We start from the raw sequence: 19,592 nt of genomic DNA on the forward strand, positions 1-19,592 counted from the left end.
TGACAACTTGATCATTAATGTTTCTTGGTACAGGTCTCATTGAGTTTATTCTGCTTGTAGTCCCTTGGACTTCTTGGATGTTTATATTCATGTCTTTCATCAAATTTGGAAATTTTTTTGGTGATTATTTATTTCAGTAATTTCTCTGCTCCTTTATTTTTTCTCCCTCTGAGGTACCAGTGTTGCATATATTGGTCCACTTGTTGGTGTCCCACAGGTCCCTTAGGCTCTGTTGACTTTTCTCAAATTTTTTTTGTCCCTCAGATTTGATCATTTCTATGATCATATCTTCAAGTTATCTTTCTTTATTTCTTTTCTGTTTCCTTAAGTCCAGGACTGATGATGGACTATTTCTTCTGCCTGTTCAAATCTGCTTTTGAGTCCCATAATGAATTTTTCATTTCATTTATTTATTTATTTATTTTAAAGTTTAAGTAATCTCTATACCCAACATGGGTCTTGAACTCATGACCCCAAAATTAAGAGTTGCATGTTTTCCCAACTGACCCAGCTGGGTGCCCCATGAGTTTTTCATTTTAGTTATTATACTTTTTAGTTCCAGAATTTCCTTTTGGTTTATTAATATATTTCATCTTTTAATATTTCCATTTATCCATAGATCACTTTCTTGACTTTGTACAAGACTTTTCTTTTAGCTTTTTGAGAAGCTTTAAGATGGTTGTTATAATGTCTTTGTCTATTGAGTCTGCTTTCTGGATTTTTTTCCCCAGGGACATGTTCTTTTGGTTTATTTTTTTTCTCTTTGAATCATCTCATGGTTTCCTGTTTGTTCATATGCCTTGTGGTATGTTTGTTTGTTTGTTTGTTTTTTGTTGTTGAAAACACAGTACTTGAATCTTATATAATATAGTAAGTCAGGAAATCAGATTCTCCCCCTTCCCAAGGGTTTGCTGTTTTTTTTTTTTTCCCTTTTTTTCTTCTTTTTTTTAGTTGCTGTTTTTCATTATCTCTGTTCCCACACATCAGCTTGATATGTAAATATAAGATCTTCCCAGGTCTTTTCTGAGTTTATGCCTTTCCCTAGTATTTTCGTGACTTTTTGAATTCCTTTGTGTATGTGATTATTTTATAATACTGCAATCCTTAAATATTTGGTTCCCAAAAGGAAAAATAAAGGAAGGGCAGATAAAACAAAATAGGTGCTAGCCCTTTAAGTCTCCCGGAAGTGCTCTTAGCTATATGGGAAAAGTGTTGTAACATTGGTGGTGGTTGTTGCAACAATGGCTGCCTTTCTCTATGTCTGCTCATCCATGAGCAGAAACCACCATCGTTAATCAGAATACAGATTCCCAATATTTGGAGAATAAGGTCCTTCTTGCTTACCTTGGTAATTGTAAGCTGTGCAGCCTATTTTAGGAACTTGGGCTTTGCTGCTTGCTTTGTTCCTAGTGATAGGTGACTGGGTCACTGCTACCAACTTTGGAGCTCAGATTGACTGAAATTAACTGCAATTTACTATTGATCCTCTTGACTAGTAGTTGCAGCCTTCAATAAACTCTGGAATACCAAAATAGTTATATCAGACAGATTCTGCCAGAGTGGCCATTGTCGTCTAGGTGGCAAGATGGTAGGTGCTTCCTATTCCACAATTCCCCTGTGGTCATTTGTATGTTTTATAGTTTACTGTACAGGGATACTTGATTTATTCTTGGTACCTGATTTTTTTTTTTGACAATGCAGCAATTATTATATAATGTATTCTATTATGAGAAAATGATATAGGTTAATTATTTTATATACTTTTTTATTTCACAGATTTTTCTACTACCATGAGTTTTATTAAAAACTACCATGAGTGAAAGTATTGTGTGTAAAGATTTCATTCATTTTTGGGCTATTTTAATTAGTACTAAATTGTTTTCCCAATGGTTTTTATCAATTTATTTTAAAAAATTAATTTTATTGACATATCATTGACAAAACATTGTATTAGCTTTAGGTGTACAACATAGCAACTTGATATATATCTGTATTGTGAAATTATTAACATTGTAAATCTAATTAACATCAGCTTGTATAGTTACTTTTTTTCTTGTAATGAGAACTTCTAAGGTCTAATGTCTTAGCAACATTCAAATGTACAACGCCCTATTGTTAATTATAGTCACCATGCTTGCATGTACATTATACTCTAGCACTTGTCTTATAACTAGAAACTTGTACCTTCTTACCACCTTCATCCATTTGCACCCACTTCTCTCCAACCTCGCCATCCTCTCCAACTACCAACCTGTTGACTGTATTTAAGTGTTTTTTTTTTTAACTAAGAGTTGACAATTTTATTTTCACATTTCACAATACAAATGAAAACTACTTTTTTTTTTTTTTTTTTGTCCTACTAACTCCCCTGCAAAAACTATTCTCTTTGATAGGAAGGGGGAGCAAGTCTTCCTTGTCTTGCTGTTAGAAAACACCCAAAGTCACAATACCATGATCTCCTGGTGAAGTAGAACAAGTAATATAAAATAGATATAAAGAGGTTCCCATCTCTCCTTATCTGTCTGATTTAGTCCTTCCTGGCCAAGTGGGCACCGTCATGGGATGTATAGGAGGGCCCAGGTATGATTGGCATGTGGCTTCCCAGAGATGGCCTCATTCCAGAAGCAGGTACACTGGCATCATCTCAGGAGGATGAGGGTTCATCATTGGCATGGGAGGGTCCCCCCATTGGGTGTTGGCATCACACCAGCGTGAGGAGGACCCAGGAGACTAGGGAGAAGTGGGATCATTGCTTTTGCAGGAGGAGGAGCAGGGAATTGCCTAAGAGGTATCCTGAAATGTAGCAGTTTAAATATTGTAGCAGTTGAAATGTAGGAGTTGTTTTGTTAATCTGGTTCTGAGCTCGTCCATCCATGTCTGGTAGTTTTTCTTATTCTCTTTGTGTTTCCTACTATTATACTGTGTTTTTCTGACAGGTGGAGAGTCATGGATGAAGTATCTATTGCAGTAGTTACAGTAAGACTTAGGCATGTTGATCTGCAGGCTGTTGGCCACTCCCTTTTTTTTTTTTTTTAAGTTCTCACATATAAGTGAGATCATACAGTATTTGTCTTTCTCTTTCTGACTTATTTCACTTAGCATAATGCCCTCAGGCTCCATCCATGTTCTTGCAAATGGCAGGATTTCTCTTTTTTGTGGCTGAATAATATTCCTGTGTGTATGTATCATATTTTCTACATTCATTTATCTGTCAGTGGACACTTAGGTTGTTTCCATGTCTTGGCTATTGCAATAGTGTTGCACTGAACATGGGGGTGCATATATCTTTTTGAGATAATGATTTTGATTCTGAGCATAAATACCCATAAGTGGAATAGCTGGATCATATGGCTGTTCTATTTTTGAATTTTTGAGGAACCTCCATAGTATTTTCCACAGTGGCTGCACCAGTTTACATTCCCACATTCCCATCAAGAGTGCTCAGAGGTTCTGTTTTCTCTACATTCTTGCAATGCGTGTTATCACTTTGTTGTTGTTGTTTTGTTTTGTTTGTTTTTTTGATAATCATTCTGATGGATATGAGGTTATATCTCATTGTGGTTTTAATTTACATTTCTCTGATGATTAATGATGTTACACTCTTTTTCATGTTCCAGTTGGCCATGTGTATGTCTTCTTTGGAAAAATGTCTGTTCGGTTCCTCTGCTCATTTTTTTTTTTTTTTAAGTAGGCTCCATGCCCAGCATAGAGCCCATAGTGGGGCTTGAACTCAGCACCCCAAGATCAAGACCTGAACTGAGATCCAGAGTCAGGTGCTTAACCAACTGAGCTACCGAGGCACTCCCCTCTGCCTGTTTTTTTTTTAATGGAAAGTTTTCTATTGAGTTGTAGGAGTCCTTTATATATTTTGGGTATTAACCCCTTATTAGATATATGGTTTGTAAATATTTTCTCCCATTCCATGTATTGCCTTTTCATTTTGATGATGGGTTCATTTGCTGAGCAGAAGTTTTTGGTTTTGTTGTAGGGTTGCAAGGTTCTTGTCTCACAGAGTAGAAGAATGAATCTTGTGGACACAAAAGGGTGAAGTGAAGTGAAGGTTTATTAAGTGAAGATGAGAACAGAAAGGAAAGAGAAAAGCTCTCTAGAGGGAGAAGGATCTGGAATGGGTTGTCACTGAGGGCTGTTATGGCCAGTCTTTTATAAAAAACTAACCAGGGAACTTGGTAAATTTGTCAATACATGGTGGGTTTCTAAGTTTCATGAGAATATCTTGTCTATATTTAAACCAACATGGTGGACTGGTAAATATCATGAGACTATCCTGTCTCTGTTTAGAACAATGAAGGTGTTCCCTTCTCCCTTGTTAATATCTCATCTATAACATTTCTCCACATCTGGGATTTCTGTGAGCCTGGACATGTAGCTCCCTTCTTGTCTCTTCCTACCTAGCCTTGCCTGTTCCTTACTCAGTTTGATGTAGTCTCACTTGTTCATTGTGCTTTTATGACCTTTGTTTTGGTATTCATTCCAAAAAATCATCGCCAAGACTGATGTTAATGAGCCTACCCCCATGTTTTCTTCTAGGAGTTAGATGGCTTACAGTTTTAATGTTTTAAATTTTTAATTCATTTTTTTATGTATGGTATAAGATGGGGGTCCAGTTTCATTCTTTTGCATGTAACTATTTTCCCAATGATATTAATTGAAGAGAATCTCCTTTCCCTATTGTATATTCTTGTCTTCTTTGCCATAAATTAATTGGCCATGTTTGTGTGGATTTATTTCTGGCTCTCGATTCTGTTCCTTTGACCTCTGAGTCTCTTTTTATGCCATACCATACTATTTTAATTACTATAGCTTTGTAATATAGTTTGAAATTAGAATGTGTGGCAGTTTTGTTTATCTTTTCAAAAAACTAGGTCTTACTTGTGTTGATCTTTTTTTTAATATATATTTTTAAAGATTTATTTTTTGAGAGAGAGTGTATGCTCAAGGTGGGGAGACAGCAAGGGAGAGAATCTCAGACAGATTCCCCACTGAGCATGGAGCCCAGTGTGGGACTTGATCCTATGACCCACGAGATCATGACCTGAGCTAAAACCAACAGTTGGGTGCTTAACCAGCTAAGCCACCAAAAATTAACAAGAATTAACAGAAGAAATTTTGATCTTTTCTATTGTTTTTCTTTCTGCTCTGATCTTTATTTCCTTCTTTCTGCTAACTTTGGCCTTAGTTCTTTTTCTAGTTTCATGAGGTATAAAGCAAGGTTTTTATTGGAGTTTTTGTTTCTTAATGTAGGCATTTATCACTATAGATTTCCTTCTTAGAATTGTTTTTTGCGGTATTCAGTAAGCTTTGATGTGTTGTACTTAAATTTTTATTTGCTTCAAGGTATCTTTTGATCTCCTTTTTGCTTTTTTCTTTGACAACTTGTTCAGGAGCATATTGTTTAATCTACATATATTTGTGAATATTCTAGCTTTTTCCTGTTACTGATTTTTAGTTTAATATTTTTGTGCTTAAAGATAGTTGGTATGATTTCAATCTTATTAAACTTGCTAAGACTTTTTTTGTGGTCTATCATATGATTAATGATTATCATATGATTATGAATGTTCTGTATACATTTGAGAAGAATTGTGTAGTTTGGTGTTATTGGATGGCATGTTCTATAGATGTATATTCATTCTAGTTAGTCTAATGTATGGTTTTAGTCCAACGTTTTCTTGTTGTTTTTTTTTTTTTTTTGGTCTGGATGATTTATCCATTGCTCAAAGTGGGGTGCTGAAATCCCTTACTAATATTGTATTAAGTTTTCATTTATAGTAATATTGTGCTCATCATATCAAAGCTTGTTTTTCATATAACCTTCTATTTTATATATTTAATGAGTACCTAATAATATAAATGATTCCTTCTGTAGGTAAAATTTATTACTCCAAACTTTATTTTGTACTTAATTTTTGATATGTGAACCATGCTTGGTTTGATATGTGAACCATGCAATTCCCTTTGGGTTATTTTTTGATTACATATAGATGTGCTTATCATGTACTTCTCTTCATGGAATTTTTACTTTTTAAACCTCTTTGATGTATTTAATACCTGTATCATTCTTTTGCTCATTTTGCATGTGCCCAATCCCGTGGTGTCCATATTTTTTTTTCCCACAAAAGAATAGGGAGAATTTAATGGTAAAATAGGGATGAGAACTTAATTCTCAAATCTTAGTTCAGTATTCTTTCTTCTGTGCAGATTATATATGCTGCTATATGCGACTGTATATGTAACCTGTAAAACTGGATTTTTATCTTGAATATAAGTCAACTGGCTTCTTAATTCATTTCGATATAGAAGAGTTGAATATAATATTTTCTTTTGCAGGGTTTCCCAATCAAGTAAGACAGTAGATAATAATTATGCAAAGCAGGCTTCATACACTAAAGAAAAGCAAAGAGACGATGATGGCATTTCTCTTGTAATGTCTGATGCTCAACTTAAAGGTTTGTGAACCTTGAAAATTTGTTCTCATTCGAATTTTTATCTTTTGCATTTCTAATAATTTTTAAGTTATAGTTAACTTTATTTAGTCTTACATTTAAAGGATTTGTGAAAGTAGAAGGAGGTACATTTAGCAACACAAAGAAAATTGCTAAATTTGTTATTTGTACACTATGGTATACATTTCTAGATTTATTTACTGAATCTATAAGTTAAATTTGAATATTATTTCTTTTTGTTGTTATTGTTGGGGCTGGATATACAGCTATACACTTAGAATGTTAGTTTAGCTATTTGTGTTATTTTCATGGATATGTCTGATAATTCATATTGCTGCTAACTCGATTATTATTCTTAGCTTCCCACTGTCTATCCTCCTATGACATACATTCTTTATTCATTAGAATTTCTCTCAACTCTAGGAGGATGCCAGTACAAGCCACTATTAGCAAATTTAAAGGTAAATACATCCCAGACTTCTGAAAATTCTTTTTAGGCCTCCTTGCATGTAGGGTTAATGAATTGACCTCTTTTCTCCTTTTTGTCTTTCTTTTAAGATTTTAAAATAATTTTACAAAAATTCGCACCAAAACAGTTTACTACATTAGTCAGATGTGGAACTAACATCTTTAGGGGTCTCTTGGATTACTGATTACTTGAAACTAGTTGAGATATTTTGTTTTCTGAATGATTTTATAAATTATTCACTAGAAAAGATTTTTTTAAATGACACTATGCAAAAATTCTTTGTACTTTATTTGAAACACAGCTATTTACAATTTTTAGTAGCCTTGTTTTAAAAAAAGATTTTATTTATTTATTTGACAGACAGAGATCACAAGTAGGCAGAGAGGCAGGCAGAGAGAGAGAGAGAGTGGGGAAGCAAACTCCCCGCTGAGCAGAGAGCCTGACACGGGGCTCGATCCCAATCCCGGGACCCTGGGATCATGACCTGAGCCAAAGGCAGAGGCTTTAACCCACAGCCACCCAGGTGCCCCTAGTAGCCTTTTTTCATAGAAGAGGAAATCTTAAAAAGAAACTAGACTAATAACCAACTTCAACTCTTACAAGGGCAATGTAGAGAAAGCATTGTAACTGTAGATGTAATCTTTCAATTGGTCACTAAGCACTAGCTACACATAATGAAAGACATTTATTTTCTTACGAATTGTACTTTTCCCCAAAATATTCTCATTAATAACCAAATTAAAAGTATTTGGACAAGTGGTCTCCATTCACATACTTTCTAGACACCACTGTAAACCCTCACATTTTACTGATTTCCTGGATAGAATAGGAATAGTTGAATAAAAAGCTTCTGATTTCTACCTTTCAGTATTACTTCAAAGTCACAGTGGAATTTTAGACATAGCAGGAGAAAAAAAAAATGCATGATAAAAAACAAAAACAAAAACACTTTATAGTTCCTTAGTACCCCTGAAGTTCTCTTCAGAGATAACGTCTTTTTAAGAAAAGTAGCTATTGAAACTTGATTGAAACTCACCATGTTTCCATCTTTTGGATAATTGTGTCCAATACCAGTTTTTGTTTTGTTTTGTTTTTTAGAGAGGGAAAGGGGGGAGGAGAAAAGGGAGAAGGAGAGTCTTTTTTAATATTTATTTTTTATTAAAAATTTTTTGAGAGAGAGAGAACAAATAGGGGAAGAAAGAGAGAAAGAGAATCTTAAGTGGGCTGCATGCCCAGTGCCTGATGTCTCATCACCCTTAGCCAGAATCAAGATTTGGACACTTAACTGACTGAGCCACTTAGGCACCGACCCCCATACCAGTTTTTTAACATAAGCCCATAAATTATTGGGAATTCTGAATTCAACTCCAAGTGTACCATTCTTTCATAGTATACTGTTTGCCTTATAGAACTTGCTTTTATGAAAATAATATATTGGTACTATACACACATACACACACACATATTTTAAAGATTTTATTTTTAAGTAATTTCTGTACCTAATGTGGGGCTCAAACTCACAATCCCAAGATCAAGAGTCATATGCTGTACTGATTGAGCTAGCCAGGCACCCTGTATTGGAAATATTTAATACTCTTTTGTTTACAAGAATTTGTCATTTCTTTAATTTTACATACTAGTAAAATTCGTGAGTTAAATTGTATATATTATGTAGGTAGAATCCTATTTATATAATGCCAAGCTCTATCTAACTTATTCTTATTTTCCATGAGATAGTCTTGGCTGATGTTTGAAAAGAAAATAAACTGTTTGAGGGAAAACTCCTGTATAATAGGGTTTTTCTAAAGCCCCTTTCATTTCCTCAGTCTTTTTGCTGTAGTATTTATGTTTAGAAAATGTAGTTTGATACAGAAGTTATATGTAGATATTGTATTTGACTACCTTTCCAGTTTACAAAGTTACCCCCCCCCCAAAAAAAAGAAGCAGTTGTGCTTTTCAAAATACTATGTTTAGGAGGATATTTTATTTTTCTGGGGGAGAGAGAGCAAAGAGTATTTTCTTTGGAAATTGGAAGACTGTTGACCATCTTGGCATTTTGCCCTCAATCCTGACCAATTCCTGCCTTTTAAAGAATGACAAGAGATACTATGAATGTCAGTTATTAGGTGTCTGTGCAGCAAGAATAAGGGCAAGAACAGTTTGAAGAGAAGGTGGGTAGTATTGAAGAATTTTGAGTGAATAGAGAGGTCAGGCCAGTAAGTGTTACATGAATTATAAGTTATGAATTCAAAGTATATGTTTACATATACTTTGAGTATGTGGATGCAGAAAGCAATAGAATTCAGGATGACCTTTAGTCAGTAAGGTAAAACCTTTTGGAAGGTATTTTTGTATAGTACATATATATGATAACTGAAATACTAAGCATTTTTAGTAATAATTGACATAGGTTTCAAATAATGTTTTGTTGATTTACAGAAGGGAACATTTCTTTATCTGTAGGGGAGTAGATTTATTTGATACTTAAAATGAGATTTTGATTTTTAAATAGAAGAAACTGAATCAAATTGATAGCTTTGTGAATGATCACATATTATATTCTGCTGTTGAGGTTAAATGTTTTGCCTTCATTCATTCATTCATTCATTCATTCATATTTTTAAAGATTTTATTTATTTGTCAGAGAGAGAGAGAGAGACAGAGAGAGAACAAGCAGGGGGATCAGCAGGCTGAGGGAGAAGCAGGCTTCCTACTGAGCCAGGAGCCCAATGCGTTACTCAGTCCGAAGTCATGACCTGAGCTGAAGGCAGACGCTTAATCTACTGAGCCACGCAGGTGTCCCTTGGCTCCTTTTAAAAGAGCAGTGATTAATACTCATAAGTACTGTCTCTTTTCACTTAAAAAAATACATACATGTATATAACATTTAAATTTTAAAAAGACAACTAATTACTAAAATCACAATGAATTATCAAGACGTTTTAAAATGTGAATTTTCTAAATTTTATTGTCACTTCCCCCTCTTTTTGTATACAATCAAATGTAATTGTAGGAAAAGGAAAAATGTAGTTTGATTGTTTTGCTTTGGTTACTAAAGAATACTCCTTTTATATATATTTTCTTTACTTTGTATTTATTGTACAATGAACATTTACTTTGTGTAGGCAACTTAAAATAGGGTATTTCTTTACATTCATCCATGTCAGTATGAGAGTGTAATGGTGAATTTCTTTTAGATTAGTTTTGGAAGTTGTACAGCAATTTTGATGATGTTTATGTGAGCTCTTCTAAAAGGGATTCTTTCTGTACTTTTTGGCCATATTTTTGTTTCTCTTATTTTTAAGAGCTCAATAGTGGAAGTAGAGGTTGTGATCATCTTGAAGATGGGAGCAGAAATAAGGATGATACATTTTCTGATTCAAAAGTGGAACCTGCCCTGACTTCCAGGAAGAGAAAGAAAAGGCTTAGAAGTAATTTACCTGGTTCTCATAGTTCTACTTCTACTTTGTATGAGTCAGCAGAACAGATAGTAAGTAGAGGAATTTGATATCATATGAAATAATTTATTCTATGACAAAAATGAATTGCCTGTGACCAAATAATGTTCTTATAACAATCTGTTTTTAATCTTTAGATTTCTTTCTATTCTTTGCCTATTTTTTTGATTCTCTGTTTGATTTTTGAAAAATAACTTAAATGTTTTTAGTAATATAGCTATTGGAACAAATTTCAGATGTTATGAACAAGTGAAGTAAAGTTAAAAATACTCTTCTCTGATAGCACTTCTTACTTTGGTAGGTATCTGGTGGACTTGTTCTCTTTTATTTTCCCTTATTTTAACCAGATTTTATTAATGCTCTATTCATACTGTCCAGGCAATTGCTTTTTCACACACTGAGTAAAATTATTACCAGATTTCTTTTATTAGTAGTAATTTACTTACCAACTTCTTTAAGACTCTACCTAGGATTTAGGGAATTTGTTGAAAGTGAAGAATTACCATACTTAATGCACACTATTTTCAAAACTTAGTGAACAGTTAATAAAAGTAAAAGAAGAGAATTTTTTTACTCCTTTCATTCACAAGGCCTTTTAAGGACTTTTCAGTAACTTTGAGTTACAGGTTTAGATTTAAGTGGTGATAGAGATGTGAAGGCAGTGATTGATTTGATAGTTTTTTCAAATTGTTAGCCTCTTAAGTTTTTAATTTTTTTGCTTTTGTTAATAAAGTCACATGATGTCATTTGGCTTCATTACTTTTACAAAATAAAACTGTAAAAAACCTTTTTCTTATTCTAAAGTTGACTTAGGTTGTGGGAGACCATCTGAACCACTTGTAAATATGGGAATTTCCACATCACAGCCTTTAAAAAAAATGTTTGGATGTCTGATCGGACAGACCAAATTCTCTCTTTTTACTTGGGAGACTCTGGCAATAGTAATATAATATAATTATGTAGTTTCCTATTCCTATAGTTATAGAAATGATATTTTTACTTTTATATTCTCCTTTAGGAATTTAAACTTAAAAAAATTCTTTAGCCAAATCTGACTAATGCTAATTTTCTGTATGCATTTATGTTCAGAAAACACAAGAAAATGACTCAGCAGCATCTGCTGAATTTGAGAAGCCAAGTGAAAACTATCATCAAGACTCAAAAGTGCTTGAAGAAATTACACCTGAACCTGTAGAAAGTGATATTGCTAAACTATCCTTACTTAATAGTCAGGAGTTGGCTTTGAGTGCTGCTCCCAAAAGTACCTCTGACTGTTCAACCACTGAAACTTTTGAGAGCTCTATTTCCACTGATACTGTGGGGAATTCTACCCTGCTTGAGAAGGATGAGTTGAATGCAATAGAAAAGCCTGTTTTAAGTGAACACAGTGAGGGGAACCAATCTTTGATATCAGTTGAACCAAGTAAGTAACAGTAGGATAATAATGTTTTTAAATTTTCTCTGCTTTACTTAGTTGTTTTATTTTACCTCTCAAATTTTGCTGAGGTGTTAGCTGTTTATGACATCCTTGTGGAATATATTAACTTGAGAAAAAGAAATCTTGGGGTTTTGGGACTTTGTTCATAAATTTTGTAATAATGATAAACAATAGGTTACTTGGAAGCAGGGTTTTTGTTTTTTGTTTTTGTTTTTGTTTTTTGTTTTTTTTTTAGAATTGTGAACTGTAATTTATCTCAGTAATTTTTTTTAAAGATCTGCTTATTGATTTTAGAGAGAGAGCATGCTCACACATGTGTACACACATATTGGGGGTGGGGCCGCGGGAGAGACTCTTTAAGCAGACTCCCCTCTGGGCATGTGCTGAGATGCTCAATACCATGACCCAGGAGATCATGAACTGAGCCAAAACCATTAGTTGGGCGCTGAGTCAACTGAGCCACCCAGGAGTCCCTCATCTCAGTAGTTTTTAAAAAGGATTCCAGAAGAGCCATTATTATTGACTTTTTGGTTGATGAAGTTGAAGTGCGGAGTTTAGGTGCTATATAATAATTATCATTAATTTTGATTTAATTAACGTTCAAGTATTTGATACACTCACATGGTACAAAAAAAGGTTTTAAAGGATACACAGTGAATAGTTTCCCACATCTTTTCAGACATCCACTGCTTCCTCCTGGAGGCAACTAATGTAACAGGCATTAAAGTACAATTTATTTTTTTTTAAATTTTTATCTTAAATTTAATTTTTTTAAGTACAGTTTAGAGTGCTGGAACAATACATTTTTATTATTCCCGCCAGAACTTTTCCCTAAGTTCTTTCTCATGGCTTTATCCATTTTTAAGTGTCTTCATCTTCCAGAAAGTAAGGTTGCAGGTAACTGCTAAACAATAGCACTGATATGGAAATATTGTATATAACTAGTATAAATCAGATAATGAATGATAGTCCAGCTTCTAAGTTGGACAAAGTTAGATGATTAAATTTTAATGGGATTATTAAAGGTATATTGCATGAATTAGAAAGTTTTCTTTTTGATGTGTGTTTATTGTGACACATTTAAAAAACAATTGTTTCTTTTTAGTTGTTGTTTCCAGTGATGAAGAAGGACCTGTTGAACATAAAAGTTCAGAAATTCTTAAATTACAACCTAAGCAAGACCATGTCATCACTAATGAAAATAAGAATACTTCTGAATCAGCATTGTCAGAACTTCCATTGATTACATGTGAATCTGTACAGGTAATTTATTTCTGGTTTCTCATAATTAATAGTGAAATATGCACTACTGACTAACAACTGTTTCTTTCATCAAGCAGAATATTATAATAAAAATTACAAATATTCCTAGTTTAAATTTGAGATAATTTTCATATTCGTTTGAAAACATGTAATTTTATTGAAGTGAAAGAATTTTTTTTGGTCATTTATATTTTTTTCAGTCTAAATATTCTATGACTTGAATACTTTTTCTTTTTTTTAAAAAATGATTCTCATTAGACATTTAACTACTTTATCAAAACATTTCCTAGAATTGAACAGTTTCCCATATTTATCTGTCCGGTCTTCCAGTAGTGTGGCTACCTGGACTTATTCCTTTTCCTCACATGCAATTAAGGTAGCATTATGTAGAGGAAAGAACATGGTTTCTGGAGATCACAGACCTGTGTTCAAATCTCACCTCTGTCATTTGGGCAAGTCACTTCTTTAAGTCTTAGTTAACTTATATGTTAAATGAGATTGATAATACTTACCTCACAAGATTATTTTGAGTATTAAAGGAAATAACATATGAAAGCATTTAGAATAGTGTCACAAACCTAGCAGTTTGGTAAGTCCTTTGTCTTTTCTTTCTTACAGAAGATAACAAATGGAAGTGTCTTATTGGCTTAATGTCAGCCAGTTGTGTTCTGACATAGTACTTTAAAAAGTATAGCTGTAAAGTGAGGTTCAAATCATTTATTGTCAGTATTTTTATTATCATCATTTTATTATCCTATTTGAAAGAAATGATTATCAGTGACCACCAGTGTAGAATTATGGTAAAACTTTTGTTGGTTTATTTTTGAATAATGTCAGAAGCTGTTATTCTCTAAGGTGTGATGAAGAATGGGTCAGTTCTATAAAAAAAAAATCTGGTGGTCTGATTATTGTTTCACTGGTGTTTTTATTGCCTTGGTGCTCTATATAGAGATCAACTTAGCATCTGTGTTGGGAAATTTTGTTAAAATGTAACCATTTTTGCTTGATTGGGCCAGTAGCCTACTTGATGTCTTAGTTGTATTGGTAATAAAAACGATGTCATTATTGATAATGAGTTCAAACTTCTCAATGAATTATAGTTTCCTGGGCAGCATGTAAATTCATAATGCAGTATGAATGATCATATCGTAAGAAAATACACTTTTTGTAGAACTAATGGAATAGGATTACAACCCAGGCAGAAAATAATGTGAAGACCTACTAAGACCTATAGGGCAGCATACCTTAACATCTCTACACCTTTCCTTGTTTCCAGTTTTAAATGAAGTTATGAGAAACATGGGTTGGCCATTTTTAGGAAGCACTTAGTTTAGTCTTTGCAAAATGTGAGGCCCCCAAAAGAAATTCTTTTTATCCTGTCTTCTCATTTTATCACTTAAAACACACACACAGTTATTAGTCTGACTGATTAGAGTTCCTGTAGTTGATTTGTTATCTGTTCCTTAAGGGATAAGAAGAATTTTAGAGTGAGCAATAAAAGATAGTGATGGGGCGCCTGGGTGGCTCAGTGGATTAAAGCCTCTGCCTTCGGCTCAGGTCATGATCCCAGGGTCTTGGGATCGAGCCCTGCATCAGGCTCTCTGCTCGGCAGGGAGCCTGCTTCCTCCTCTCTCTCTCTCTGTCTGCCTCTCTGCCTACTTGTGATCTCTATCTGTCAAATAAAATAAAAAAAATCTTAAAAAAAAAGATAATGATAAAGATTTTTTATTAGGCAGATAAATGGCATTGTGAGCTGGGTTAAGAATAATGAGTACTACATATGTTTCACATGAGGATTAATCACATCTTCTAGAGGTAGAAGAAGAGTAAGTACACGTGCGTAGTTGCTGTAGTGGTCATTTATTTGGTTGTTAGTTATGTTAGGGTTAAAGGGGAATAATGCACAAAGCCTAGCCAAATGTGGAGTTGAAAAAGTCATTTGAAAGCAGTTTAAAATTCAGAAGAGATTGTAGGAAACAGCTGCTGCTAATACTTCCCAAGAGTGTATTGTAATTTAAAAGCAGAGTTCTGTAGTTGTTTGAGTGAAAATGGTATAATTTTTGAGGTTTTGGGCAACTGGTTAGTTATTTTCAGACATAGAACATAGAGTAAAACATATAGATTTGATATAACAGATGGTTCTTAGGCACTTACATGCCTTCAAGTGCATTACCTAAGAGCATCATCTTGGTGTATGAAACAATTTTACATGGTTGAAATAACCCTTGACCTGCAGGTAGAAACCTGGATTTGACTTAATGTTGCTTCACACCAACTTTATGACCTTTGCAAGTCACTTAACCAATCGAAACATCTATTAGTTTTACTTATGAAATGGAAAAAAAACAAAAAAACAAAACCCAAACTACCTCACAGGGTGGTTGTGATTAAAAGAGATAATATATTTAGAAACGCATTTCGAACTAAGGTACTATATAAATCTTAATATATTTCTGTTGAGCTAAAATTGAATAAAACCTATTAGGGAATATTAAGTTTGAAATTACGGCTTTGATGTAGAGGAAGATATATTTCTAGAGCTTAGGCCTATGTAATTAATTTAAGATTCAATTATTAGGAGTAGTTTTTTCAAGGTAAATCATATGCTTTTTAAGAAAAAAATCTAGATAATGATTTCTTTACAAGAACAGTATAAAATCCTTCACAAATTCATTAATAGGGATTTAAAGAAGTATTTGACTTTGAAAATCATTGTCAGCATTTGTCTAATATTTAGGGTTATATGCATTTTATAATTTATTCCTTGTTAGGCTTCATCTGAATTATGTCCATATAATCCTGTCATGGAAAACATTTCCTGTATTATACCTAGTAATGAGATGGACCTACAACTGGATTTTATATTTACTTCTGTTTATATTGGTAAAATAAAAGGAGCTTCTAAAGGTTGTGTTACAGTAAGTATATTTAATTTGTTTTTGTTTTTTCAGTTTTGGACTATGGACAAGGCATTTACAAATTGTCTTTTTTTAAAAATACAAATGAAAATGGAATTGAGATTAATTTTATATGGGACACTTTGAATATGTCATCATACCTACTTTGAGACATGACTTTAACTGGAGGAAATCCTAAAATCATAAGGGAACATCCTAAAATTATATCTTTGACCCAGCTATTCTAATGAAGATTATGTATGAAAAAGATCATATGCAGTATTGATACTCATTGAGTTCTTAAACTTACTTGGTGGTAAAGTCAATTGTTATTCAGGATATAGTTGAGAGCAACAAGAAGAAATCCCATTTTGCTGCTTTAAATTGTAAACTGAGTTCTTCAAATTCCTAAATTTCTTTAAAGATCTCCAGGAGTAATTCCTAGACTGGATTTTACTCACGTCTCTGTATTTTCTTACTATTTCTGCCTGTTTAACATTCTAACTATCCTTTTAGGCTTATCTGAAATATTTCCTCTTCCAGGAAACCTTTCCTGATTCCTCTCTTCTAGCCAGAACTAACTTCTCCCTTTACTGTGTATACTTAGAGCACTTTGTTTGTACATCTATTGTAAGATTTATTCTCTGGGTTTATAATTGTTTATATTTTTGCCTGAACTTCTCCATTGGCCTTTAAGCTTCTTGTGGTGAAGAGCCATGCTTTTATTTGCTTTTACACCTTCCATAAATGGTTCAATCCTAAATAAGCGTGTGAAATGCTAGTTGAATTGCATTGACCATGTCAGATTATAACTCAGGTATTCTCCCAAAAGTTTTATTAATATGTCAGTATGTTAGGGATAGGGCCGAGAAAAATAAAATGGTAAGACATACACTCTCCTTTCATGGAATTTGTAGTCTAATGGAAGAGACAGACACATAAACAGGTATTTACATTATGATAAAATGTTAAATGGAAATATGTACAAGATGGGTACATATGGGAATATCTGTCTGGGGGAATCCCAGAAGACTTCACAGAGAAGGCACATGATTTAAGACATAAAGTAGATGTTTACTTGGTGACTATGCGGGAGGATGGCCTAATTTCATGTATACATCCAGCAAAATCTGGGATCTACAAATAATGGTAGCTTGTAATATAGTTAAAATTGCTTTGATTGAAAACACAAGAGCAATTTTCTTTAATATTCTCTGATCAGTAGCTTTTAGATATTAATGATTTTGGCATGCCTGTGATGGTTTTACACTTTTTTTTCTTTTAAGGAATTTCATTCACTTTTTATAATGTTTCTCCCTTCCCCTCCCATTTTACTTTTTTATTTTAGATTCAGTTTAATCATTTTTTCTTCTGTTAAGTTGTTTGTAATGGTGAAAAATTAAATAATATAAATATATGATAATAATTGAGTAGTCAGCGGAGAATATCCAACATAAATATTCAGCAGTGGATTTTCATTAGTTAATGTTATTAATTGTATATTATAGTTAGGTGGGCTTGTGGGCAAAAAATAAGACCAAACAAAAAATTATAATTGAGTAAAGAAACTATTTTATTTTAAGAAAAATTTAAAAAATATCTATAATCTTGCTTATCCAGAAATATTTGACATCAACTCTGTTGTCAATATCATTCTATATTCTTCATATTAGATATGCATATATGTTTAAAGCAGAAGTATATGACATATATGCTGTTTTGTAACTTACCATTATTAAGTTAGTTCATGTATCTATTTTGGGGTACTTGGGTTGTCATAACTCCTGACTGTTGAAACATTTCGGTTGCCCCAATATTTACTATTAGAAGTAGTAGGGGAGTGCAGATATTCAATAAATGTCATAAAGTAGGTTTTCAAAATTTGGTTCATGTTTGTTGGAACAATTCTTATAATTGAAATAAAAACTTAAATGTCTAATTAAAGGAAAGTGATTTAGTAAATCAAAGCAAATATATACAGGTAAAATATGTGTATATGAAGAAAGACTGAGGAATTCTGTAAATATTAAAACAGTATGTTACTAAGGAGAGAGCATAAGCAAGTTTAACATATAAAAACAATAACATGAAAAGGGGAGAGAAAAAGGTAAAAGTCTTAAAACTTTCAAGGATCCAAAAGACTTCTTATATATTCCTTTTGCAGACACAGTTCATAATGTTTTGTAACAGAGAAATGAAAGAACTTTTTTTTTTTTTTTTTAAAGATTTTATTTATTTATTTGACAGACAGAGATCACAAGTAGGCAGAGAGGCAGGCAGAGAGAGAGGAAGGGAAGCAGGCTCCCTGCTGAGCAGAGAGCCCAATGCGGGACTCGATCCCAGGACCATGGGATCATGACCTGAGCCGAAGGCAGCGGCTTAACCCACTGAGCCACCCAGGCGCCCGAGAAATGAAAGAACTTTTTTCTGGGGGAGTAAGTAAGAGAATTAAATTCAGTCATTTTCCAGATATTTAATGAGTCTCTACTAATGTGTCATTGTAGATTAACTGGAGATACTGTTCTCACTCCCATGATAGTTACATTTTAGCTAAACTAGAAAAATACCTATATTGGGAAGCTATTTACGTAAATTAGAGCTCATTTTTTTATAGTTGAACCTTTACTTTTTTTTTCTTTTTTAGTGTAGAGAATGCTGCAATAGATGTGAACAGTTCATTTTTTGTTTCTCAGCTTTGTTGATAGTAGGGCAGTTGTTTATTAAGTAAACATTGTGTTCAGAGAACTGTACTGGCCATTGTTAAGAAGTTATAAAATAGGTATGGTATGATTTCAGAGAACTGGGTTTATCTTACTCTCACAAAAATATCTGTTTTATCTTCCTAACTGGGGATTAAGTTTTTGCTGGGAATAGAGCTTTGCCTTTGGGAGAGGTTACATGTTGGCTTAGTCATCACACAAAGATATAAATAATTATCAGATCCTTGCTGAAAGATTTGATATAGGACAAGAATATTTACTGTGGAAGAATGAGAGAATAATGACAAAGTAGAGGCCAAGATATATAGGTACACTATTCTAGTTCATAATTTTGTAGTACTGTTTATAAAATCTCAAAAGCAAAATTTCTTATACTCATTTTCTGTAACTAATTATTTACATTTGATGAAATATATTTTATGAGATTAAAGACTTACTAAATATCTTCAGAATTTGGCAAGGGAAAATATACACCAAATATATATAGCAGTTGTGTGAAAGTGACAGAATAATAAGGTGCATTTGACTACATTAGATAATATACTTAATCAGATGTTAGTGTCTCATGATAATAGTTCCTTTTGAAAGATTTCAGCTTTAGATAAGAGCCTATTGAATTTAGGTTCAGTAAGTATTTTACCTACTTACTTTGTGTATAAGTGGTAGAGACAGGATTTGAATACCAAACTCAGCTTTTAACTCATATGGACTTCTGGCTGAATTTTGCTTTAGTGGCTGACTTAGACTCTGAAATATGAATTTTATATGTATTAACCTGCAATATGAAATAATTTTTAAATTGGAAAAAGAAATGAGTCACAATAATCCTGTGGTTTCACTGGACATTATTTGCTACTTATTTGGAATTCTGTTGGTAGTTAAT

General features: G+C 33.1%; 1 protein-coding gene across 6 annotated transcripts in view; it reads left to right on the forward strand.

The window, feature by feature from the left end:
• LOC111151324 (SUMO1/sentrin specific peptidase 7) overlaps positions 1-19,592 on the forward strand; it is a 159,523-nt gene that overhangs the window by 98,937 nt on the left and 40,994 nt on the right. For 4 of the 6 annotated variants that reach the window (XM_022509240.1, XM_022509258.1, XM_022509267.1 and 1 more), the window contains 5 exons: positions 6,349-6,467; positions 10,239-10,423; positions 11,481-11,814; positions 12,935-13,092; positions 15,864-16,010. In XM_022509240.1, the coding sequence (XP_022364948.1) occupies positions 6,349-6,467; positions 10,239-10,423; positions 11,481-11,814; positions 12,935-13,092; positions 15,864-16,010 (943 nt within the window). Of the gene's footprint in view, positions 1-6,348; positions 6,476-10,238; positions 10,424-11,480; positions 11,815-12,934; positions 13,093-15,863; positions 16,011-19,592 lie in introns of those variants that run through there. The other 2 variants (XM_022509250.1, XM_022509286.1) reach the window with 2 other exon arrangements.

Source organism: Enhydra lutris, unplaced genomic scaffold (assembly GCF_002288905.1).
Source record: "Enhydra lutris kenyoni isolate GAN:26980312 unplaced genomic scaffold, ASM228890v2 scaffoldscaffold2, whole genome shotgun sequence".
NCBI classification, from domain to species: domain Eukaryota; kingdom Metazoa; phylum Chordata; class Mammalia; order Carnivora; family Mustelidae; genus Enhydra; species Enhydra lutris.